This window comes from Amphiura filiformis, chromosome 9 (genome assembly GCF_039555335.1).
Source record: "Amphiura filiformis chromosome 9, Afil_fr2py, whole genome shotgun sequence".
NCBI lineage: Eukaryota > Metazoa > Echinodermata > Ophiuroidea > Amphilepidida > Amphiuridae > Amphiura > Amphiura filiformis.
This window is the reverse complement of record NC_092636.1, coordinates 60,432,267-60,456,520: the sequence shown is the minus strand read 5'-3', so window position 1 is coordinate 60,456,520 and position 24,254 is coordinate 60,432,267. Positions and strand designations below refer to the sequence as shown.

General features: G+C 36.4%; 1 protein-coding gene and 1 non-coding gene across 3 annotated transcripts in view; both read right to left on the bottom strand.

Moving 5' to 3' along the window:
- Window positions 1-24,254, bottom strand: part of LOC140161252 (serine/threonine-protein kinase Nek1-like) — an 83,847-nt gene that overhangs the window by 41,795 nt on the left and 17,798 nt on the right. The window contains exons 12-31 of one of the 2 annotated variants that reach the window (XM_072184712.1): window positions 23,736-23,835; window positions 23,153-23,249; window positions 20,507-20,554; window positions 19,838-19,909; window positions 18,425-18,481; window positions 17,793-18,004; window positions 16,953-17,058; window positions 14,054-14,158; window positions 12,990-13,085; window positions 10,846-10,878; window positions 8,822-8,890; window positions 8,199-8,294; window positions 6,075-6,103; window positions 4,966-5,006; window positions 4,416-4,471; window positions 3,602-3,630; window positions 3,303-3,351; window positions 2,799-2,924; window positions 1,025-1,111; window positions 253-339 (exon numbers count right to left, since the gene is read on the bottom strand). In XM_072184712.1, coding sequence (XP_072040813.1) covers window positions 253-339; window positions 1,025-1,111; window positions 2,799-2,924; window positions 3,303-3,351; window positions 3,602-3,630; window positions 4,416-4,471; window positions 4,966-5,006; window positions 6,075-6,103; window positions 8,199-8,294; window positions 8,822-8,890; window positions 10,846-10,878; window positions 12,990-13,085; window positions 14,054-14,158; window positions 16,953-17,058; window positions 17,793-18,004; window positions 18,425-18,481; window positions 19,838-19,909; window positions 20,507-20,554; window positions 23,153-23,249; window positions 23,736-23,835 — 1,595 coding nt within the window. The remainder of the gene's footprint in view (window positions 1-252; window positions 340-1,024; window positions 1,112-2,798; window positions 2,925-3,302; window positions 3,352-3,601; window positions 3,631-4,415; window positions 4,472-4,965; window positions 5,007-6,074; window positions 6,104-8,198; window positions 8,295-8,821; window positions 8,891-10,845; window positions 10,879-12,989; window positions 13,086-14,053; window positions 14,159-16,952; window positions 17,059-17,792; window positions 18,005-18,424; window positions 18,482-19,837; window positions 19,910-20,506; window positions 20,555-23,152; window positions 23,250-23,735; window positions 23,836-24,254) is intronic. The other variant, XM_072184713.1, reaches the window with a different exon arrangement.
- Window positions 20,934-21,063, bottom strand: LOC140161446 (U11 spliceosomal RNA). The gene has a single exon (XR_011860135.1). It is a non-coding gene; the product is annotated as a U11 spliceosomal RNA (small nuclear RNA).

Here is a 24,254-nt window from a genome sequence, read left to right as displayed (position 1 = left end):
ACAAAGCTTTATTATTTGTTGGGATTTTAAAAATGGCCAGACAAACACGAAGTCGAAAGCATGATATCCTCCCAGCAATGCATTTGAACATTGGAGGTATAATCCAAATCCTTTTGTACACCAAAACGAGATACACACAAAACCTACCAAGTTTGAACTTAATGCATTTTTGCACTATGATGGAAAAGGGTATATTATAAATAAAGTGTTCATCTTAATAAAACAAATTTAAATTTGCAAGTATGTAAGCACCTGACTTGTATTCTCTTGTAGAGGCAAATTGGAGAGTTTATTCGCTGCTGTTTCTCCTCCTTTCCAATGTTTACGATCAGCAACTTCCTGGAATCAATTAAGCATACGAATAAAGAAAATGACTGACTTGACCTAAGAGATAAAGTTGCTTTTAAAGCAGGTGGTCCAATTTTTTTCATATGGTGTTTTCTACCCTATCAATACATCAATTTCATTCCAAGTTTTCACTCTCAGCAGTTTGGATAATAGAAGCAAAACATGTGCATCACAATGGCCCATACAATAGAGGCCGTCAGCGTGACGTCATATGCCGCCATCTTGTGGGTACATGCTGTGACGGTCGCGATCTCCATACGTGAACAGCAAAATCACTGCATCGACGTGTGATAACAGCTGCATGGCAAGCTGCGCCCTGTGCGTAGTGTCCGATGCATGAACACGCAGATCGTTTGTACCCACAAGATGGTGAAAGGCTGACGGCCTCTATAGCAGGGGTGGTATACCACCAAGTGGGATCTGATGGAATACATCTCAGGCCTTAAATTTTACTGGGGTTATTAGAAAAATATGAGCCTTCTGCAAATGCTAAAATCTCAAAAGAAGCAAAAAGCCAGAAATTTGCTGTATGAAACAGCAGGCTATATATATTATATCAAGCTTAGTGTTACTGACACACAGAGCATGCTGTAATAAGGTCTAACCAATTAAAATTAAGGAAACCTAAAAAAAAAAAAAAAATGAAATGAAATCAAGTTTGCATGCATGTAAGCACCTGACTGGTATTCTCTTGTAGAGGCAAATTGGAGAGTTTATTCGCTGCTGTTTCTCCTCCTTTCCAATGTTTACGATCAGCAACTTCCTGAAATCAATTAAGAATAAAGAGAATGAAGACTTGAACCAAGGACATAGTTACTTTTTAAGTTTTGCCTCAATTTCCATTTATGTTTCAAAACAAGTTCCATAACTTAAATAACAGTATTTTCAGATCATGAAAATAATGAGATGTTTCAGTTTGCTAAATTGTCTTGGATTCTTTCTTCACATAGGGATATCATGACAAAATCTTGAAATCTACAAAAACAAAATGAAGAAACTAGACAACTACAACGTCATTCTTGATGACAATTGTGTCAGATCCATCTAAAATAAAAGCAAACTGGCCTTAGAACAAAAACATTGATTTTTTCAGGGCAGATAAGCCATATTTCCCACACAAGTAACAATATTTCCCATCATTTCTTATTATGATGATATATTTGTTATTTGAGGAAGCCAACTCTCATTTCCCACTAAATGCCAACATTTCCAGGACAGAAGATTCCTGGACCTATATAGATTCCAAAAACAGGGACAACAGGAAACTTCCAAGTCTTTTTCTAATAGCAGGTCTGAAAAGTCTAATGCGGAATGCTCCCTCCCAACACAACAAGAGAAACACACAAACTTTAATCATATAGTATCACTTAATATTCTATTTGACGAAAGCAGGCCATATCTAAACATTTTATATCATGCATCACTTGTGTAATCATGTCAAATATCTAGTCTTAAGTTTCAGCCATTCCAGTCAGCAATTTTTAGCTTTTCTTGGACAATACAGAGGCTAATATTTTTTGGCCTACCATGGGAAAAATAGATCTGTGCATTTCAAGTTACTAGTATCTCATATCTGAATACCACCTATATTACTGGTTGGTAACTTTGATGGGGTAAGTTTCAATAGTACCAGGCAGATGATAATTTAAGATAAGTTTGAGTAATCAAAATATAGGACTTGGAATTTTGAAGGAAGAAAAATTGAGGTTTTTAAAGATTAAGTACAACCCTGATCATATACACAGATCTGGCAAACATACAGTGACACACACACATGCCATGCAACCATACATGGAAAAAAAAAACAAAGAGCAAAAACAAAACAAAACAAAAATCCACAAAAACATATAGTTCCTGCAAATAATATAAAAATAAACAACACTTATACTTTGATCAGCTCGTAATCGGCGGGCCTTATAACATCGCGTACTAATATCAAAATATTTTATTTTGAGAATTGTTTTGTGACATCTCGCCAGAAGCATCACAAAATTATTAATTCAAGTCCTATACTTCGTCTGCTTTCTTTAACACACAAAATATAGTTCAGACAGGTCAACTAACAGCACTCTTAACGTGGGTCTACTTTTTGGCGTAGTGGTAAAAGCCTAACATTTCCCGCCTATTAAGAGCTGATCAAACTATAGCAAATGATATCCTGCATGCTGAAGACACACACTACTTTAATGACAAGCGAAACTGTATGTCATTAGTAAAAGAAATAGCTATAAATCATAAAAGAAACATAATTATAAATCATTATAAACTCAGAGCACAGGATGTGGTTGAACAAAAAATATAAAATTAAAAGATAAATACTGCATATTTTTGAGGTATCATTTAACTGCCTTCTAAATCCACAAGGCCTCTGTACACTCTACAAAGACTATGCATAGAAGATCATGCAAAGCAAAGACATCTATCATAATGTATGGCCATGCTGTCTGCACCTGTTTGCCTCTGAAGATAACGGTATCCATCTGTACAGGGACAGTATCCGCCTGTATAGGCATATTGCCTAGTCTTTCCACAGCTGTCTCGCCACCTATCCACTTCCTACGATCATTTGCATCATTCTATTGTCATATAGAGGAAAAGCTGCATTGTTAGGTATAGGTGTGGCATTTTACATTTAAAACAAACATTACATATTTCATGTTTACTAGTGAATTATAAGCAGGATTAACTTTGACTTTCCAATTCAAATTTTCCAACTACCTAATCACACAATTCAAGCCCATGATCATGGGACCTTTTGAACACCTGACATAAAATATTTGGAGCCAAACATATTGTCAACCTCAATGTGCTTGTTTATTAGGGTATTTTTGATTTCTTGTACGTAAAAACAATTCATAGGTTATGTATCAGAAGTTACTTGACACTGTGAGATGTACAACGCAATACCAGCAAGAACATGTGGAAAGTTTAAGAAGTAATAAATGGTAACATACCTCAGGGTCTTTCTGGGCTTCTGGTTCGCTAGTTATTGCATTGGTTGATCTGCAAAGCAGAGAAGAAAAGAGTTCAAATTGAACTGCACTGCAAACTTTCATTGAAAGAGCACAGGATAGATCTTTTGTGCTATTTCTTTGACAATCAAATAAAATCCTGCTTTTCTTTCTTCTTTTTTTTGTATTTCTTTTTGACTGCTGGTTGTCACTTTCTGATATAAACCTTGATAATTATGATATAAGATCTATTAAATATGTACAGGATTTTAAAATGAACCCAATTTAATCTTGATACTCACATGTCTGGTTTACTAGGTTCTTCAATTTGCTGCGAAAAAAAGAACAAACATCAAAAAAGTTTTTAACTTGCAAGAATATTCATTACATCACAAACATGGCCTAAATATCATAGTTAATATGGATATATCTCATAGATAAAATATTAGTAATTATATACCTCATATAAAGATTCCTGTCATCTGATTGGTTAAAAGTGCAGTCATTGAATTAGCTATGCCCTCCTTTTTTAAGAATTACGTAAAAACTGAACTATGCCCCGGGCAATAGTCTTTTAAAAAGGATATTCCCCGGGCATAGTCATTTTCACATCATCGGTGTGCGTCCCAATCAAACTCTACGCGCGCGATGACGTGTTCACATTACGGACGTGGCGCCAACGCGCTGCCTGCCAGTTGCGGTGGCGCGATCGGTTCATAACGAAAAACTTTCTTTGTAAATTTTACCTTAGCCTATTAACAATAAAATAGGCTTTTTAACCAATCAGATGACAAAAATCTATATTAACGAGGTATATAAATAAAACAAATAATGACTGCTTTATTCGGGTCATGGTTAAAATTATAGGCCCGCGGTGATCACCTTGAGCCTATAATTTTAACTATGCCCCTAATAGCAGTCAATATTTGTATACTATGTTAAGCACTATATGAGACATGATCGGATCCAGTCACACCATAGTCGATAATAACAAAATTGATATATAGGCAAAACTAAGGAGCAAATAACAATAAAAGTGATAATAGCTCATGATTCATATCTAATCCTTTGGCATAAGATTATGTCAGAAATAAAAGATGTAATGGAAATACTTACAATAGCTGATGGTACTTCAATGCCAACATCGTGTAAAACTCCTGTAAGTCCAATGACTGAAAATAATATAGAAATATAAAAGATCAATACATGACATATGAAAACCAAAGAAGTAGAAAATCAAAGAGTAGCGGTTTTGTACTGTGTGTGTCACTCATAGAGTGTAATTCGTGCACCTCCATATAATTTTGTTACGTGCTCGGCAAACTTCCGATTATAAGTGTCCGGTTGTCTGTGTTCTGCATGCTACATGTTGTGCTACAAATGGACGCTAAGCACTTAGTGTGCAAATCTTTGTAACACTCAAGCTTAAAGATGTCTCAATCGTTCAATTTTTGGCTCTTGTCAAAATAACAATATAATTATAATATTTGACCTCAATAAGCAGCAAACCAATATGGCGGGGGGATTTACCACACCGTTATACACAGGGCAATTTGAAGTCGGTACTCTTTGGGTCTAATATTTTTGGTGAAACAGGAACAGCATTGGAAGCTACACTACCCTAAAATATGAAGAAAGAATAAAAGTATTTGAAAGTATTACATACCACGTGCAGCTGGGCCTTTAGGTTTCACCTGCTTTGGTTCTCTGAAAATAATAGAATAACAGCAAAAATTATTATTCAACATATGAAATCTTTTATAGTGTGTTACTTTACTTTATTGTGATTTTTGCTTTTCTGCCTGCTTGCATGTCTGTTAATGTAATATAGTTAAGGTTAAAAACATTCAAAACACTGATGACAGTTGTAAAATGTTATACTGCTGTAATTTTTCAAACTTGTGAGTGCTCAATCATCTTGTAAAATGTCACATATGAATGGGTGATAAATAAATTTATTTGTCTTCAATAAGAAAGCTGACAAAATCCTTGAAATTGTGTTTCTTTAATGAAGCATATCTGACATTGTCAATGTTAATGAATTATTGCAGTTAAAAATGTTTTACAGTATCTGCAGATTGCTGTTAGACTGGACCATACTGGATCAGACTGGATTATCAGGACCCATGCAAAGATCTTTTAGTAAAGCTAGATGAGAATTAGTGTACATGTTCACGTAACCTCCTTCAACTCATTTGCATTGAATGGATACCAGGATCGTATTCTGATTTGTTGAACTACGAATTAGCATACTTTTGGATACCTCCATATTTGGGTTTACCTAATTAATTATTAATGACGATTATGTTGTTTACATCATGACGTCATTAGAGCTTGTCACCCGTCCGATTCGAAACACGAAAAACATTTACACTTTTATTTCCATTAACGTTATATCGTGAAATACCACATAGCGGAGGAGTTAGTTTTTTATTTAAGGAAAATATTCTTGGCGATGACCCCATGTTGACAATGGCTAAATATGCTGCATTAGTTCTGGAAAGAGTCCAGCGACGGTCCGCCATTTTTCTTCTTCAGATTTTGAGGTCATTTAGTAGACTTGCTTACCAGTCGTTTTCATTATCCTAACTACAGTTTGCATATTGAAAAGTGAACTTGACGTCGTGATGCTAAAAATTCTTGCCGTACCTTTTTTGATTCATTTTTCAGCCGGGACGGTTACGTTGGCGGCCACGCATCGGTATAGGGATAATCGGTTCTTGTGTATATTAGAATTCTGTGGACCCATGTGAACTTACATCTAGATATACTTACCTCTGTTTTCCTCTCTGTTTTCTGGCAAGCTGTTGAATGATATATAATGAGATACAATGAGAAATCAGGTGTGATAACAATAATACATCATGCATTAAACATTGTTGTATTAACTATGACATTACTTGACTGCTGCCCTCAGTCGTCAACCGTCTGGATTGACGACTGAGAAAACTACGTGGAAAAAAAGTGACAGATTTTGCAACAGGATTCCTGTGGCATCGAGTATGCTCAGTTGTGTCCAAATTGACCTTTTTGACCGAGTTTGTTGTTTTTAGAAGTTCAGAGCGCGATCTTGTCACAGCGGTGCGGTACACGAGCGCCGCTAATCAGTCACGCTACGACGCACAACCAAAGTCGCATTGAATAGTTTTCAGAAGTCCATCACGATATGGACTGTAAGATAATCAGTCGTCACTACGAAGCATACACAGACATGCGAAGTGTAGACGGCTGATTGGAATAAGTCTATGACATTACACTGATGAGGTCATTTTGCAAAGCATTACAACATATCATAAGCTCTGATGATGTATCACCTTTATGATGAAAACCTGATGAGTCCATCACATAAAGAGGATTTATGATCGGTAGGCATTGCAAGTTCTGAATTTGGTGCTGCTGGGCATTTATTTTCCATTGTTTACAATCACAGAATCCCAAATCATATCATCCAGGACCTTTTTTGTTGCTGTAAATATGGTGACCATGGCAGAATGGATGGAGAAACAAAAATTGCTGCAAAATACCATCTTGTTCCTAATAAGCGCCCAGTCTCTATTAAACGCCCACTCAAAAAAAATTCTAATATGCAAAGTGATCATTTGTGTTCATGTCATACTCTTATTAATGATTTCAATATGGATACAAATTCAATGATATTGTATATCACCAAGACAGTACTGTCAGCGAACGGTGCCCCTCCCCCGTACAAATCCAATGCTATTGTAATTGTTTATCACCAAGACAGTACTGTCGGTGACCGGTGCCCCTCCCCTGTGCCATTGTTGCTTGAAACAGCTTTTATAAAGGTAAACACATACACTATAATTAGTCCCTAATAAACGCCCACCCTTCATGAAATATCACGGCCCATGGGCGCTTATACGGACAAATTTGGAATGAAGAGCCTTTGTTACAAGGAATCTCCGATGATAAATTAATATTATGAATTTTAAGCAGAGAGTTTTGATATTCTTTTTTAGGCTAAATGAAAGCAAAATAAAAAGAATTAGAAGGGCTGTGGGACTTCATAAGTAATTTCATGATATTCAAATTGCTAAGTCAGTGGGTGGGTGCTTAATGAGGTATGGGGCATTTAAGGGTATACGAGGTATTGTTGGTCGAAGCAGCCAAAAATCGATTTTCATTATCTGAATCAATATATTTTTGAAAAATAAAACTTTGGTGTTTTGCAAAAGTTCATTCTACAAATCATATACTTTGAAAACTTGCTGAATTTATTGTTATTAATGTGAGTTATGTACGTTTTACAAAAGTGTTGTTGTTTCAGCCCTCTTTACAACATAACTCATGAACCACAGGACCTACAAAAGTATATCTGTGATATTTGAATTCTTCTACGCGCTCCGCTATGAATTGAGCAATGCAATTTTTGCTAAAGCTCCCTACCATTCGCAAGATGCTGTGAACTACTTTTTTTCTGCTGCTTCTGCTACATCGTATACCCTTAATGGAAAGAATAGAGTAAGCTATTACTAAAAGGATCACATTGCAAAGATGTTTCCAATATGATGGGATAAAGCTCTGTAACACTGACCCCATGCTGGGAAAGTTTTAGTGCCACGCTTTATAATCATCCATATTCATCTAGAAGCAGTCGCAGGCTTCGCACATCATCTGACAAAACAAGGCTCTATACAGTCTGCTCCAATAAAAGAGCCGGGGATTGCTGTTTCACCGTTTTTGGGCCCCAGCTCTGGAACACGCTCCCTGTTTATGTCTGAGAAGCGGAATCTGCTGCTGCTTTTGAGTGGCTTCTGAAGACATGCGTAATTTTTTGTCGTTGTTTTTATTTTATTTTGTTTTCCATATGTATTTTGTTTTGGAGCAAAAGTGCTGTGTTATTTGTAGAGCGCTATAGAAATACTCTTTAATACTCACATGTTCCTCCCACTGTTTCTTTTCCTTCTCATAGGCATCACGTCTCTGCTTCTCCAGCTGCTCTTTGAGTTTAGCTGCCTTTTCATCAGCTTGAGCCTATTCATAATAAACATTTACATCATTCTGTAAGTCTATGATCTGATATCACAGTGTGTCATATATAATTTATATTTATAAGAATCCAGGGTGTAATTGCAGTAACCAGTCTGCCCCAAAATCAGGTTAGGGTTAAGTTTAGGGTTTTTGGATTATGGTTGGGTGGACTATATTTTGCAATTACAGATGATCAAGCCATATCTGGTTCACTTCAATTCACCTCACGTTTAGTGACATTTGTGCTTCTACATGGTTTGCACTGCAAGCATGTTGGAATTCCCCTTGTATGTGTGTGTATATGCTGTGTGGGATTCCTACATCACTACCAAACTTGAGGTCAAATAAAATATAGACTGCGTCGTAATTGGTTAGAGATGCACACAAACTACCAAATTATTACTCTGATGAAGTCTGGTGGTATCAGATCCAACATAGCAGTTTCAATAAAATATAATAGTTCCATAAATTCAAAACTTTGTAATTTAGTTATTTAAAAAGGGAACCAAATAAGGGAAAGTGCAGCTTACCTTCAATGCTTCAATTTTCTTGCGTCTTGCTTCAGCATTACTTTTAGGATCTTGACCCTCTAGGGATGCCTAGAATGAAATAATTCATACATGTTACAGATTTAATATTTGAAAAGAAAATTGGATATTATGGAATAATATGAAGCTTAAATTGACAAATACTTTTTGGTAAATGGAGTATAAATGAGGCCATTAAGATAATACTTTTGACTTTTAAGCATGCGGTGAATATGACTACATACTCGTCTGTAAATTGGCCTGTATGCGATCTTCTGTTGCCGAATTAATGACAAATGATTATTTCTCTCATATTGGCAAAGGGTTTGATGGCACATGTATATCCCGATAATGTACCCAAAAGAGAAAAAGTACTTTGATAATATTGTATAAATTGTTATTGAGCAGCAAAATGATTTGACATTCATTGCTTTTACTACCATCACTTGATAATTTAACTACGTCATCATATCATGATGAGTTTGACAGACTGCTGAATCTGGATTAAAAATTTGTTAAATTCATGTCACACATGAATCCTCTTGAATTACCAAACAGGTGATTGACGGTGTGGCACTGCACCGTTAACCAATCATGTATGCCACTCTCTTTTGCTCGCTTATCACGCTGATCACAATTAAATAATTGATATGCTGTCATTATTAAGCTGTAGCCTTTGCTCATCTTTCAGAGATGCCAGTCAGTTTCACTCAAAAAACATGAAAAGCGTGTGAATGCAGGCCAAAAATCCCAAAAACAGGCTGAAAATAAATAAAAACGCGGGAATTTGAACTCACAAAAAACCTGATTTCAGGTTAAAACCTGAAAACTGTCATCTCTGATCTTTGCATATGTTTTTGACCTTGATAGAAATTGCAAACATGTGTAATACAGGTGTTGTAGGGAAAATTATGCGCAAGGAGACGGTATCTACTAATGAGCACCCATTCTGCATACGTCACCCAACATTAACATAAACATAATTATTCACAGTGACATGGTCTGTTATGTTTACTTCATCTATATATAAAATCATGTGCTGTGTTTTAGCCTGAGGGTTAGGGTAAATGTTAGAGGTAAGGCTTTGGTTAAGGTATTAGGGTTAGGGTTACAACTTGAGTCATGGAAAACAGTGGTGATGATTAGTTAACAAATTGGTGTTAGTTAACAAAGGCGAGAAACAAAGTATTAGCTCCAAAATAAGTGGTATATAAGAGTACTCTATCATGCTTATTTTTATGCTCCTCTCACAACTTGCTACAACTTGGTAAAGAATGGAAATCAATATGGTAACAAAGAGGGTTCTCTACCAGCAATAGCCATTAATGTATGCATTCCATATAAGTCATGCAAAAATGCACAACAGCTGTCAGAGTGAATCTTTAGAATTCCCCTGGCATACATAAAATTTCTTCACACCTTTGTTTTTAACAATATCATGTGCTAAAAAGCACCTAAATTTCACCTCAAGTGTTTTCAGGTTCATGCTTTTCTGGATTGGGATTAGTTTAAAATGACATTAATTTCTTACTGAAATAAAAACACCTTTGATAAACCCATTTGTGATGCGATCACGCTAAATCAGTCAAAACTCAGGAATATTAAATTTTCAGTTCCTTATAGTATAGTAAAAAGCATTTGCAAAGCTGTATTTTGCAGAAAACCCCATTGAAATTGAACAACCAGTTCCAAGATATGAGCAATTAAAGAGTTTCCAAAACAAGAGGAAACAAAAGGAAATATTGCCTTTGTTTGGCTATATCTCAAAATCAATATTTCCGAGTTCCGACTGATTTTGCTTGATCGCATCACATTTTGCCTCCGATTTTGCTGACAAATCTGTGATCTGGCTAAGCAGCTGCTTCTAACAAAACAGCACATCACCATTTCACTAAACATAATGGAATGTCAAAATGCAATCACACACCATAACCAGTGGTATATAGGAAGTCTGTTGGGTTTACAAACAGATTGTTTTACAATGGCCAATCATGCAATCAATCAGTTCATGCATTGTATCATATTACCCAACGACGTCCTGTAGTTTTCAAGACAGTTGGCTGTTGAATGAAACAAATCAAGTGGATATCTTCTAACTGTATTACCTACTTCTGGTAACTATTTGAAGCAAACAACATCATGGTATCCTCCTTTACTACAATGTGCTGAAATCTCTACTGAAATTAGGTAAATGCTACTCAATGTTGCATCAGCTCAGCACAGCTGAGATAGATTATCCATTCAACATTTGCATATTCACAAGGTACAGGATGCTTACTTATGAGCGGGTGTCAACATTTGCTTATTTACAAGGTACAGGATCCTTACTGATGACCAGGTGTACTTCGGATCCTCTTTTGCAATGGTGTCAGAACAAAATAGAACAAAGTCTACCAGTTTCTCATCTGGAGTACACATGTGTCACATTCTAGTGTAACAGTGAATGTCAGTTAATGTATCAGTTTTTATATATTCCAGCTCGAGTGAAACCTCATTAATTCCCTGACCTTTGGATAAATTCAAATAGGTATTAGCATTTTAGTTTGAAAAATCAATATAGAGGGCTGCAGTTCTAGTTTCAGGCGAAAAAAAGCGGAAAATTTCCTACCAGTGGGTTTAAAATATAACGGAAAATTTACTTACCAAACTACAGTACAAATTCAATGCTATTCCGTGCATAGGAAGTGGCCACCCTGATTTTGTAGAACAAGGTATTTTTGACCATTTTGGACACCCTAAAGACACCCCTCTCTGGCTATTGCTTTGATTGCATTAAAATATCACTGATAACTTAAACTGGTAAATTTAACCATAGGGCCTATATAATATATGATACTGTATAATGCAGTTCTGCACAGTTATTGTTTTACTTGAAAAGGTTTATATTCTCATTTTTAGAAACATGAGAATCTGAAGCATGCTAGCAGAGAGGCGGGCACGGTGAGGCCTCATGATGATTAATTTAAAAAACAGGAAATGATCATATTATTATTTTAGGGCAAACATGTTTTTGCCAATTTTACGCATGATTACTCTCTCATAATTTAAACTATTTGTATTTAATATGCAGTCAAAAATTAAAAAAATTGGCAGTAGGCCTATGAACATGAACAGTAGGGCCTACATATTCAAGTTGAGTGTATTTCAATACAATGATTATTTTCAACATTCAATGAAATTTTGGTACAAAATAAGTTATAAAGAACAACAGAAAATTATATTTTTTTTCTTCAGGTCTCGACAGGTCTCGAACTTAAAATCATCCGAGACCGAGACTTTTGATGTCCGAGACCGAGACCGAGACCAGACCGAGACCGAGACCTTGACATCCGAGACCCGAGACCTGCAAAATCAGGTCTCGAGATGGTCTCGAGACCGAGACCTGGTCTCGAGACCTACAACACTGGTGCATACTGGCAATAAATTGAAGATATAAAGCTTGCATTTCATTGCTAAAATGTGAGCGTCGCTGAACAAAATTACCCTTTATGGTAGCCATGATGTTCAACAAAATAGAACAAAGTCTACCAGTTTCTTATCTGGAGTACACTTGTGTCACATATATATCAGTCAATGTATCATTTTTTATCTATTCCAGTTCGAGTAAAACCTCATTAATTTCCTGGACCTTTGGATAAAATTCAAATGGGTATTAGCATTATGCCACATGATTTTTATGACATCAAATGTGAAACTTGCGATGGATGGTTCAGATTGAAAATCGCTTATGAACAATCACATATTTCGTATTTCCCTACGGCACCATTTTAAACATCATTCCGATGGGCGCAGTTCCAAACAAACATATATAATGAGTACGGAGCGAGGAATCAAAGAATATTGCGCTGATGTTATATATGACCTGCGTTTCATGACCCGGGTTCATGACCTTTCAAGCATTGTTAATCTCATTTCTCAGTCGTTTTATTGCGACACGTAATGCTATCAGAAGTATTCAGACACTATTTTGATTTTTGATCGGTCAAAAAAAAAAAAAAAAAAAAGCGGATTTCCGCTCTGTAGTGGAGATTTCACAGGCATGTAGTTTTCATGACACTCCAGTGCACATTTGCCTAATCCTAGCCAGGAAAATATGCATGAGGTGTCACTGGAGTTGAACAGATAATAATGTATATATTTTACCTAATATTACACTTTTCACTCATCTTACCCTGACAGCCTTGCCTCCAGCTGCAACTTTCTGCTGCAAATTACGTCTCTCCTGAAAATTCTGCATACGGATTGCTTTGAGACGGTCCAAGTATTCCTGCCATATAAAATCAAGTTAGAAGGTGCACTGAAAGCTGTGTACTGGTTTGAACGATATGTGTATTACTAATTAGTGTATACAGGCAAGTAGGTGCAAATAGTGCAGGATTGATAATGAATTTACATATTTTCAAAAATGTCAGTACCTATAGTGATTATGAGTGAGTGACACCAGTATGGTGTACTGTAAAAAAGGGATATTTTCTTTTGCACAATTCTTTCACAAGCTTTGCCAAATTTAAACAATTTCAATTGTTTTTATAAATTCAGAATTCTAAGCTTTCTTACTCTGACCTATACACAAAAGGAATATAATTGAGCCTTGTATTTTCGCAGTAGCTGCCTGGAATGCAAAAGAAATGTAGCACAAAAGTCTCCAATTTCACAGTACATGCACAACATTTAGGTGCAAGCACATTAGAAATGCCAAAATATGTAAATCAATCTCATTGTCACATAACACAACTGCATCTAAGCAGGGCAATTCTGGAACACCTCAGTAAATTCTAAAGGAGTGTGAAGGTGCTTAATGGAATGAGTATCTTTTGTGTATTTATTGTTAGGGCCCTATGAGAAGTTATTGTGTATGTGTAATAAAAGTAAATGATGACACAGTGGAATAATTTCTTCTGGTATAATTAGCTCCCTTTCAGTGTTTATAGCTCTGCTTTATATATTGTCACATGAAAATTGCATGAGCATTTTAACATTACAATTGTTTCTTCCTGAAGAACAGTACTCACCTGCTCTTCAACAATGTATACTTTTAGAAACCCACCCAATACAAATGAATAATTATAGGTATTTACTAACTCTTTAAGATTTTCACCTCTCAAAGTCCTATCATGACCCCTCATAATTTATCCTTTAGATCTTTATTTACCTCTAATAGCTCTCTCAAGGTCCCTCGTCACTTTTGAATCTTATTTTTATCATAGCCAATCCTGAATCCCTTTATTATCTTACCTGCTCTTCTCCATGTTTGTTTCTCATGGCCCCTCCAGGACCACCCCCATATGGTAGAAGTACTTCTGCTGGTGGTGGTGACTGCTGCCGCTGTGCAGGGGCACCCTAAAAGATGATGCAATAAGAAACTCATCAATAATAATGCCTTTGCCTGAGAAACACCAGGTTTCCTACTTATAGTCTTAGTGTGCAAATTACCCTTTAAACTTCAGGAAATTTATAAATGACTTTATGAAAATCTGGCAAACTGACATAGAATCAATTGAGAGAGTGAACAAAAATCAAGACTCAGTAGGGGTTGAATCACATTCACTTGATTACCGGTCGGTCCAGATTTTATATCACTGCACTATCTCAGATCACAGTTGGTACACAGGTAATCTAAACTAGCCAACTAACTCTCTCACTATGTCTTGTCAGTCAATCATATATAAAATATTGATGAAAAGGATGCGGCCTATATGCTTCAACCTAGCAGGTTAATATATGTGAGGATGGAATAAATGATGCAAGCCCAAGAAATTAATGATAGAATAATTAGAATTAAAATAGTATCTCGCATTGTCATCTGTCCTGCTAGGGTGAAGCATATAGGATACTTACTTTCTTCATTATTTAATTTTTAATCTTAACTGCAAATTTTACAAAGCCAACCTTCTATAGCACTTCAGACTAGTGTCAGAGAGAATATGTCATGGCATTTGGTCTTAGTTCTTTTTCTGTTTTATCGGGTGGAAAAATATAGGTTGGCTTTGGAGCAAATCTAGCGTGTTATGTTCTCAAAGTCAAAATGGCCATTTTCCATGGACACAATGTTGAAACTCACAATAATAAAATATATAAACTGTAAACAAATGTCAAAGTCATTGAAATTCAACAATGTCCAAATGGTTTTCCTGTCATGTGATTTAACAATTTGGAAAAAAGAAAAAAAAGGAGCTTAATAAAATTCCCTTTAAAAGGGAAAGCCAGCCTCAATGTAGAAGAGGTCTTGTAATTAGTTTTGGTCAATGTGAAAGGCATTTTTAGGATCACGCTTACATCTACATGACAGTCCACCAAACCATCAACGATGAGAACATGCACACTGAAACAGCAGAAAACATTAATTCCTAATCTCATGTCAACTCTTTTAATTCATTACATGTACTCCAAATTGTTCTGGTCTGTTTGTTTTGTTGTTGTTGTTGTTGTTGTTGTTGTCGTAGGTTTTTTTTGTCTTTTCAGCTTTTTACCCACGATATCTCAATTTCCAATTTTTTAATACCAGAACTTACGAACTCAATATCTTCGCTTAGGAATGTCCGATTTCACTGCTTTCATATATATACACTGCGGTTTGAGTTAACTTACATGTACATTTTATTTTAAAATAACTTAATTAATTCGCAATGTATAGTTTAAGCCTACTATATTATAATAGATAGTGGCCAGCACATTTATAAAGGACTGGTTACTCACTACAATCTTCACTCTAAAACTGTGTTTTTCTGAATGTGCTGATCATGTTGATTGCTAGTCGGAAACTCCTCATGAAGCTATGGACATGGCATCTTACATACTCCATTCTATAACAGTCTGCCTAGTGCCTTGTGTGTTTTCTCTTCAATCATTTTGTTGAATGTAATTTTATGAATCAAATAGTTATGTGTCATTTTATTTATAATAAAGAAGTTATTAAATTAATAAAGTAAGACAATTTATTTATCTATAAGTGCATGTCAAATGGGGTACATTGTTCAATACTATATGCATAAATTATGCCCATATTATAGCTAGGCCCTAAAAACTTTATTTTGCATCGGATTTTTCCCGTTGAAAAGACAAAACTGATGTTTATGATAGCAACCATTTCATCAATAACATTTTGAGTCATTTTATCCATAAAACGACACAGGATATGATAGATAACTACTTTCACATCAATATGGTCCATATGATCACAGATTGTTGAGAATCTGTGATATGATCCGAGGATATGATGAAGATTTTGATTCTATAGATCTGTTATCAACATGATATCACGCTGTTCAGTGGTCAAGGAGTAAGGACCCCGGTCAAGGACACTGATATGACATCATAGGTGATGTCAGATTTTCTTCTGCTGACCATATGATGCTATATTATTGTTACATTTAGGCCTTTAAACTTTTAAAGTCATAATTAATTAGTTCAAACATAACTTTGGTAATACTCACTGCTTTCGTTGAAACGGCAAAACATACTTACTTTTCCTAACAAATCAATTAAAATATTAAAAAAAAATTTAACCACAAAAAGTAAAAAAAAAAAATCATTCCAATACCACTAAAATATAATCTCTTGAGTAAACTGACCCCAAACCTGAAACAGGTACCAGCCCCGAATGGGCTGGCGAAAAGGTGCAACATAGAAAGTCCACTGGGAGCACTAATTGGGGTATTCCAGTTTAAATTCATACACCCCTATGGAAGACATGACCTTAGCCTTTCACACAGGGAGTGTAAATTTCAAATGGAGTCAACCATTCTGTTAATCCCATTTGAAATTCACACTCCCTGTATGAGAGATTAAGGTCACATCTTCCACAGGGGGTGTATGGATTTCAATTGGAATAGCCCATTAATGAGATGGTGCTAAGGTCTAAAAAAATTGTTTGATTGGCGTAACCCGACCGACCCTAAAAATAGGCCTGATCTTAGCCTTTTTTCTTACTTTTTTGCAAAAAATGGATAAAAAAATAAAGAAAAATTGAAATTTAAAAAAAAAATGAAAAATTCACGATTTTCAGCTTAAAATGTGTGTAAAAAAAAAAAAAATTGCCGACCGACCTACCCTAATTTTTTTTTCATGTTACACCAATCAAACAATTTTATTTTTAGGCCTAATTATGTGCAGTAAGTTGAGACTATATATTTACCATCCACGGTGCTGCACCTCTATCTTTGTAAGCGGCTGCCTGTCTTTTACGTGACAAGAATTCCTCCACTATCTTAGCTCTTTCTGCTGCTTCTGCACCTCTCATTCTGGACGAAAAGAAGAAAGAAACATGATTTGACTCCAACAAAATCTTAGCATTTGCTCCTACAGCTTTCAGATTGGGATCACCAAGACCTTTCACAAGTGAAAGTTAATCTCAAGAAGAATCAGAAGAAGTAATAGAAAATTGTGCTGAATAAGCTAAAAAAGAAATGGAGTAAGTTTTCTGAATGGGAATAAATAATCTTTTTCCACATCTCAATTTGCATCATTATTTCAAAACTCAACATAACATATTGAGCAAGTGAAGAACACCACTTGTGATCCCTTACTATTTCACTAATCATTACCCGCTAATTGTCAAAGTGCCCATATCAGACATTCCTGTCACATTTGAGCCTCTGTGGCAGTTGAGATTGGATTACAAATGTCCTCTCTCTTGACCCAAGGAGAATTGTTCAAATGATTTGCTGGAAGTGACCTTATTTTCATTGTTCTTTTTTCAATTGTTTCTTTCCATACTGGTCAGCATGCTCACTATAGGCTTTATAGCCTGGCTTGAGCATTTTACTTGAGCCCAATCCTCAGGACCCAAATGCATCTCTACACAGTGTAAATAAAGATAGAAATAACACAGTATCATACTTTACAAAATAAAAATTAAATTAATGAAAAATTACTCAAATTTCACTATGTAGTGTAAAGAAAATCACTATTAACAAGTCAGGGGCAAAAACACACAAGTGCAATATTTTGTGGTACCCAGACCCAATTCATTTACCTGCCATCTTCTCCTCGTTTTGCAGCTTCAGCAGCACTTGCCGACACAGGTCTTTCTGCTATTCTCTGCCTAATGGCTGCGTCCTCAGCATCTTTACGGAATGCAATATGGCCACCAGGCCCAGGTTTAGCTTGTTTCTGGTTGGCTTGGAGTTTGTCTAGGTAATTATTATACTGCTCATAGTTGCCTCTCTCACGCAATGGCTTGGCACCCTGTTTGGGATGAATAGAAAGCACCACAAACCAAATGAAATCTGAGCTCATTTGAAACTTTGTATCATGCATTATTCTTTCCTTCAAGTTGGCCAAGGGACCAGGTATTAAACCAGGAACCTCGGGGATTCTGTACCAACATTTTTTGTACCACTGAGTTATCAAGAAAGTTTGCAGCATCTAAATCTAATGAGGAACATATTATGGTAACACAGTTGGGTGTTCTGGATAAATGGCCAAATTACACAAAATAGGAATACTGAAAATTGAATTGAACAAAACACACTTTTTCTATTGGGTTTGAAGAATTACAGTTGGGTGGAAGAAACAGTTTTTTTTTCCTTCCTAAAAAATGAGGTCAGCAGTGTTTTTACAGGATCAGTCAGTGTACAGAAAACAAACTTATTCTTTATACATTACATCTTGAGCTTCCATCCTTGCTTCTTTCTTAGGAGGTTCATCACTGGCTTTGTCATTCTGAAACAAACACACACAATGTATTGAGAATAGAATACCTTATATTATAGGGCACATCATATAAATGCCTCCTTGTATTGTTTTATAGTTACAACATGTTACCATTTTAGAATACCTACAAAATACATATGTAAAGACAAGTCTTGGCAATCACACAGGGACAGACATTCTTATGGTTCATCAACCAAATTGTAAATATACCACAGAGTGAACGTCTCAATTAAATGATACAACTTCTTTTCAAGCCAATTAAACATCAGTGGTGTAGCGTGGGTCATTCAAATGGGGGAGGCACCAAGCCTGATTGAGTGGCAGAAGACATTTTTTCTTCAAAATGTTCACTTCCGACTGGGGGAGCATGAATCCCCCATGTAAAAACTGACCTCATTAGCTTCATCTGAACCAAGTAGTGTGTTCTTCCATCCAGCCTCTCTGGCTTTATTCATATGATGTATCTAGTATAATGACACCCCCCATACATCCACCCGTCCCCCTCCCCCCGATGGGTGCATGTAAACACTGACCTCATTAGCTTCATCTGAACCAAGTAGTGTGTTCTTCCATCCAGCTTATCTGGCTTTGTTCATATGATGCATCTAGTACAATGACACCCCCCATACAAACACCCCTCCCCCTCCCCCGATGGGTGCATGTAAACACTGACCTCATTAGCTTCATCTGAACCAAGTAGTGTGTTCTTCCATCCAGCTTCTCTGGCTTTGTTCATATGATGCATCTAGTACAATGACACCCCCCATACAAACAACCCCTCCCCCCCCCCCGATGGGTGCATGTAAACACTGACCTCATTAGCTTCATCTGAACCAAGTAGTGTGTTCTTCCATTCAGCTTCTCTGGCTTTGTTCATATGATGCATCTAGTACAATGACACCCCCATACACCCACCCCTCCCTCTCCCCCCGATGGGTGCATGTAAACACTGACCTCATTAGCTTCATCTGAACCAAATAGTGTGTTCTTCCATCCAGCTTATCTGGCTTTGTTCATATGATGCATCTAGTACAATGACACCCCCCATACAAACAACCCCTCCCCCCGATGGGTGCATGTAAACACTGACCTCATTAGCTTCATCTGAACCAAATAGTGTGTTCTTCCATCCAGCTTATCTGGCTTTGTTCATATGAGGCATCTAGTACAATGACACCCCCCATACAAACAACCCCTCCCTCCCCCCGATGGGTGCATGTAAACACTGACCTCATTAGCTTCATCTGAACCAAATAGTGTGTTCTTCCATCCAGCTTATCTGGCTTTGTTCATATGATGCATCTAGTACAATGACACCCCCATACAAACAACCCCTCCCCCCGATGGGTGCATGTAAACACTGACCTCATTAGCTTCATCTGAACCAAGTAGTGTGTTCTTCCATCCAACCTCTCTGGCTTTGTTCATATGATGCATCTAGTATAATGGAAATGTTATTAAAAACTCAAGTTAGAGAACAAGTTGACATATGATTATGTTAAGTCTATTTTGCATTATATATATATACAGATTGCAGAAACCTAAAATTTGGTATTATGGTTCCTGCAAGATGTTATTTTTATTTTTCATGAAATTCATGTTACTTAAAGATGTAAGACACCTATCCTAAACCACATCCCCAATTTTTCTCATCAAAACAGTGATTTTGGTATCAGGTGAAAGCTCCTATTTTATTCACTGTCCAGGTAAAATTCAAAAGCCCAAGATAGGTTTCATTAAGATAGTGTTAACAAATAAGTGGTAACAACAACCAAAGTAGATTCTGTTCTATGGGGTATTATTACATAATTCAAAATTTGGAAACAGATAGTTTTAATGGTAGGCCTCAATGTAAGATAGAAAACATTGGACCACCACTTTTAAATAATAAATTGAAAAAAAAGTTAGGCTTTTACTGCAATTGCGGATACAGGACAATACCTGTGGAAAGAACTGTGATTCTATGCACCTCTGTCTGTAAACAATGGATTGGGTCACATTATAGAGCTCATTTTAAATTACAAAGAAACTTACCCTTTGTTTCTCAACAAGACGTTGTTGCTGTTGACGCATATGAATTTCCTGAAAATCACACACAAAAAAGGATGTCATCCATTGGTAAGTCTGCTTTAATAAACACTTGAAATCAATGAATTGTATTGGGATGTGTTGTGTATTAGACTATTACCTACTCATCTGTTTCAAAATTAATATATTAATATGGCATAAATAAAATTGTTAACTGACAAATATATAAACAAATATATTTAAAAGATATGCAAATTAAATTATTCATAACAGTTACGTAATCAGTCGACAGTGCGGACAGTCTTCACTCGCAAACCACCAAAATTTGTAGTATTTTTGCATTGGAAAAGAAACCCCTTTAAGAATATCTACTCTCTGCACATACTTCCCATGATTAGGGGATTTAAGACAAATTCTACTTTTGCACTGTTTATTGGGCGTCGGTGCAAATGACAACCAACAGCCACTATTTTTAAAGATTATGCATCCGAAATCTCTAGATGGCGATTCCACACAGGCAGCCCGAAAGCCACCCATGTGCCATAGAGGCAGATGCCCTTTTTATGCCCTGTACAATGCATCTCTATGGAAAGAACCAATATATGAATATAAAGTCTATGGTGTCAGTTTTCTATAAAATCATAATTTAAGCATTTTATAATAATTTTTCATATTTAATTATTCTAAATAAGCATAAACAAATAAACAATTGTATTAAAAATTATTGATCAGATATTAGAAGCAACTTGGGTGCAAATGAACTTTCATTTTAGTGCCAGCTGCTTTATTTCGGTAAACAAGTCTGCTGCCCTCTATATCATATTTGCAAGTCTCATCAATAGAGGGCGACATTTAAGAAATTTAAGGGTGCACAACACCAAATACTAAGGCTAGTTCTGGTAAAAACAAAGGGCTGCACAACAAAGGTTTGCAAACAATCAAGCGCCCTTGGGATCAGGTACTCATTGGTCTCATTTCATCACAATGTTTTCACTTGATGCAAGGTTTGAGAGTTTGCCACCGACTGACTGCCAAATTATGTGCAAATCAAAGTTGAAGAAAATTAGTTTAAAAATACAAACAAGGGAAGTGGCTTACGCATCATACACTGGAACATGGAAACATCCAAACATTACAACTTGACTAGTGCACAAGATCAAATCATTAATTTAATCTCGTGCACTAAATTGTAATGTTTGAATGTTTTCATGTTCCAGTGTATTATGCGTAAGCCTCTTCCATTGTTTGTATGATTATATTAGGCTGGCGGGTATCATCATTAATTGATCTCGTACACTGGTATGTAATGTGTTGTTTCAACTTGTTTGTATTGTTTACCCTGATTCTGATTGCTCATATCCATAAGTACCAGACTTGAGTCCTGTTTATCAGGGACAGTCTGTGTAGCTCAGTGGTAGAGCGCTCGCCCGTCAAGCGAGAGGTCTGGGGGTCAAGTTCCTACACAAGCAGGTTTGTCCGGAGTTTTTACTCTGGTATATCTGCCTATGCATGTCATGTTTCCATTTGTAAATTCATGTTTAATTGTGCTAGTGTGCGATGCGTAATTCTTCTTTCCCCTGTAGTTTAAAAATACTTTTTTTTTGCATAATAAGAATACCTTTAAAGTCAAAAATCAAAATTGCCAACTTAGGGTGGTGCAATAATTATGTGTACCCGGGGGTGAATTCTCAAAATGGTCTGCCAAAATTGCTTGCCCCCCCTTTGGCCGTGCCAAAAACCTTTGCCCCCCCTTCGACGTGCCAAAAACCTTTGCCCCCCCGACGTGCCAAAAATCTTTGCCCCCCTTGCAAGATTTTTGGGAACCCGAATTTAAAACCTTAAATTGTCTTAACATATAATGCAAGCGCAGCGAGCAGGAAATTTTGCATATTTGAACGTGTTCATAACGTTTTCCTACGCCTTTTTAGGGCATAATATAGAAACGGTGCCCAAAATATCTGTGCCAAAAATTGCTTGCCCCCCCTTTCGACCTGCCAAAAATCGCTTGACCCCTTTCGACCTGCCAAAAAATGCTTGCCCCCCCTTTTGGCCTGCCAAAAAATCTTTGCCCCCCCCTATAATTCACCCCCCGGGGGGTACACATAATTATTGCACCACCCCTTAAACATGTTCACCATTATGACCGAAAATAGTAAAAATTGTTTGATTGATGTCATAACTTTGATCCCAGCCAAATCTAAGTCATACTGTTTTAAACCAGCAAGGTAAAAGTGGCAACAAAGCTGTTCTGGAAAGACAATAAAGTTACTATATTTCTTTATGCCATCTTCTTCATGTTCATCAGGGTCGTATTCAGAGAGCAACATCTCCAGAGGTGCTGGATTTGACCATGCAGAACTGATTTTCAAAGTAACTTTTCAAACTGACAGGGGGAGCAATCAGTTTTGACTGTCCCAAATGTGTTTGTAAAGCAAGGAACAGGCCACACATTTACTTTTAAATACATATATTAAATTTTTTTTAATGCCGAGACCTCAGAGGCAGTCATCCACACCCCTTGAATATGACCCTAGTGATTATGTACCTGATTTCAACACCTTTTACTCTGGTGTTCTCCTGATGATATTTGTATTTTGTATGTTTTTACCAGTTCTAAAATTAGGATAACTTCTATAGGATACCTTGACTTACCCTGTTGCGTCTCTCCTGTTCTTTGTCCATTAATTCTTTCTTCTTCCTTTCTAATTCTTTACTATCTGGTCCCTTTTTCTCCCTGTCAGCTGACCTCCTGAAAATACAATATGTTACAACAAATCTATTAAATTTTCTGAGAGAAAATCATTTGGAGATTAAATCTTTAATAAGAGAAGTCTACTAAACAAAGCGTTTGTCCAACTACAAGTCTTGACTGCATTCATAATTACAGCAACATAAGTGTTATTGACCAGAATGGAAAGAGCACATTGTCCATTGAAATTTCTTCAAAATCTTACACAATGAGTTTCACATGAAAGACGTCATGTTTGTTTGTGCTTTGTGAAGATAAATGTATATTGTTAGAAGCTGTAAGTGTACACTTTACTGTATTGAAACTGTTCATAAGCACTCATCAAACAGAATTGTGATTTGTTGATATCGGTTTGCCGCCACATAATAGTTTGTTCAGCTAGTTGGCATCAACCAAGTTAAGTGTCTTCTATATGGTCATGACATGGGATATAAAGACTAAGTTACAATGTGAGCTACATCCAATTTTAATATACAACCTACTTACTTTGCGGCGGCTGCAGGGGCTTTACGTGCTACCGAGGGTCCGTACTTGGCTGCAGGATTGCTTACTCTTGCTGGTTGGTATGGAGATGGTTTCTTGTTGGCTGCAATCACAAGCATGAGATTAAAATCATTATTAATTAGTTGATAATCAAATCTGGTCAACCAGAAAAACTAACTTTTTGGTCAGATGGAATCACCAACGTTTAAAATCATTATCCTCTTCTTCAGCAACATTTGCTGTGGGTGAAATCTCCTCAGCCATCTCTAACATCTTGGCTCTCCATTTATTTAAAATTTTTTTTTTAATATCACCACATTCATCCTCTTTTGTCCATACATCTTTTGTATAATGCATATCCTTAATGATTTGATACAGGCCATCACACCTTTGCTGTAAGTGCACCAATTTGACGTATTCTGATTGAAAAATGACCTTTGACCTCAATTGATTCTTATACTATACTTTGCCCAACCTATCAGTCACAAGACTCATAAAATCGTGGACTGATACAGAATGACG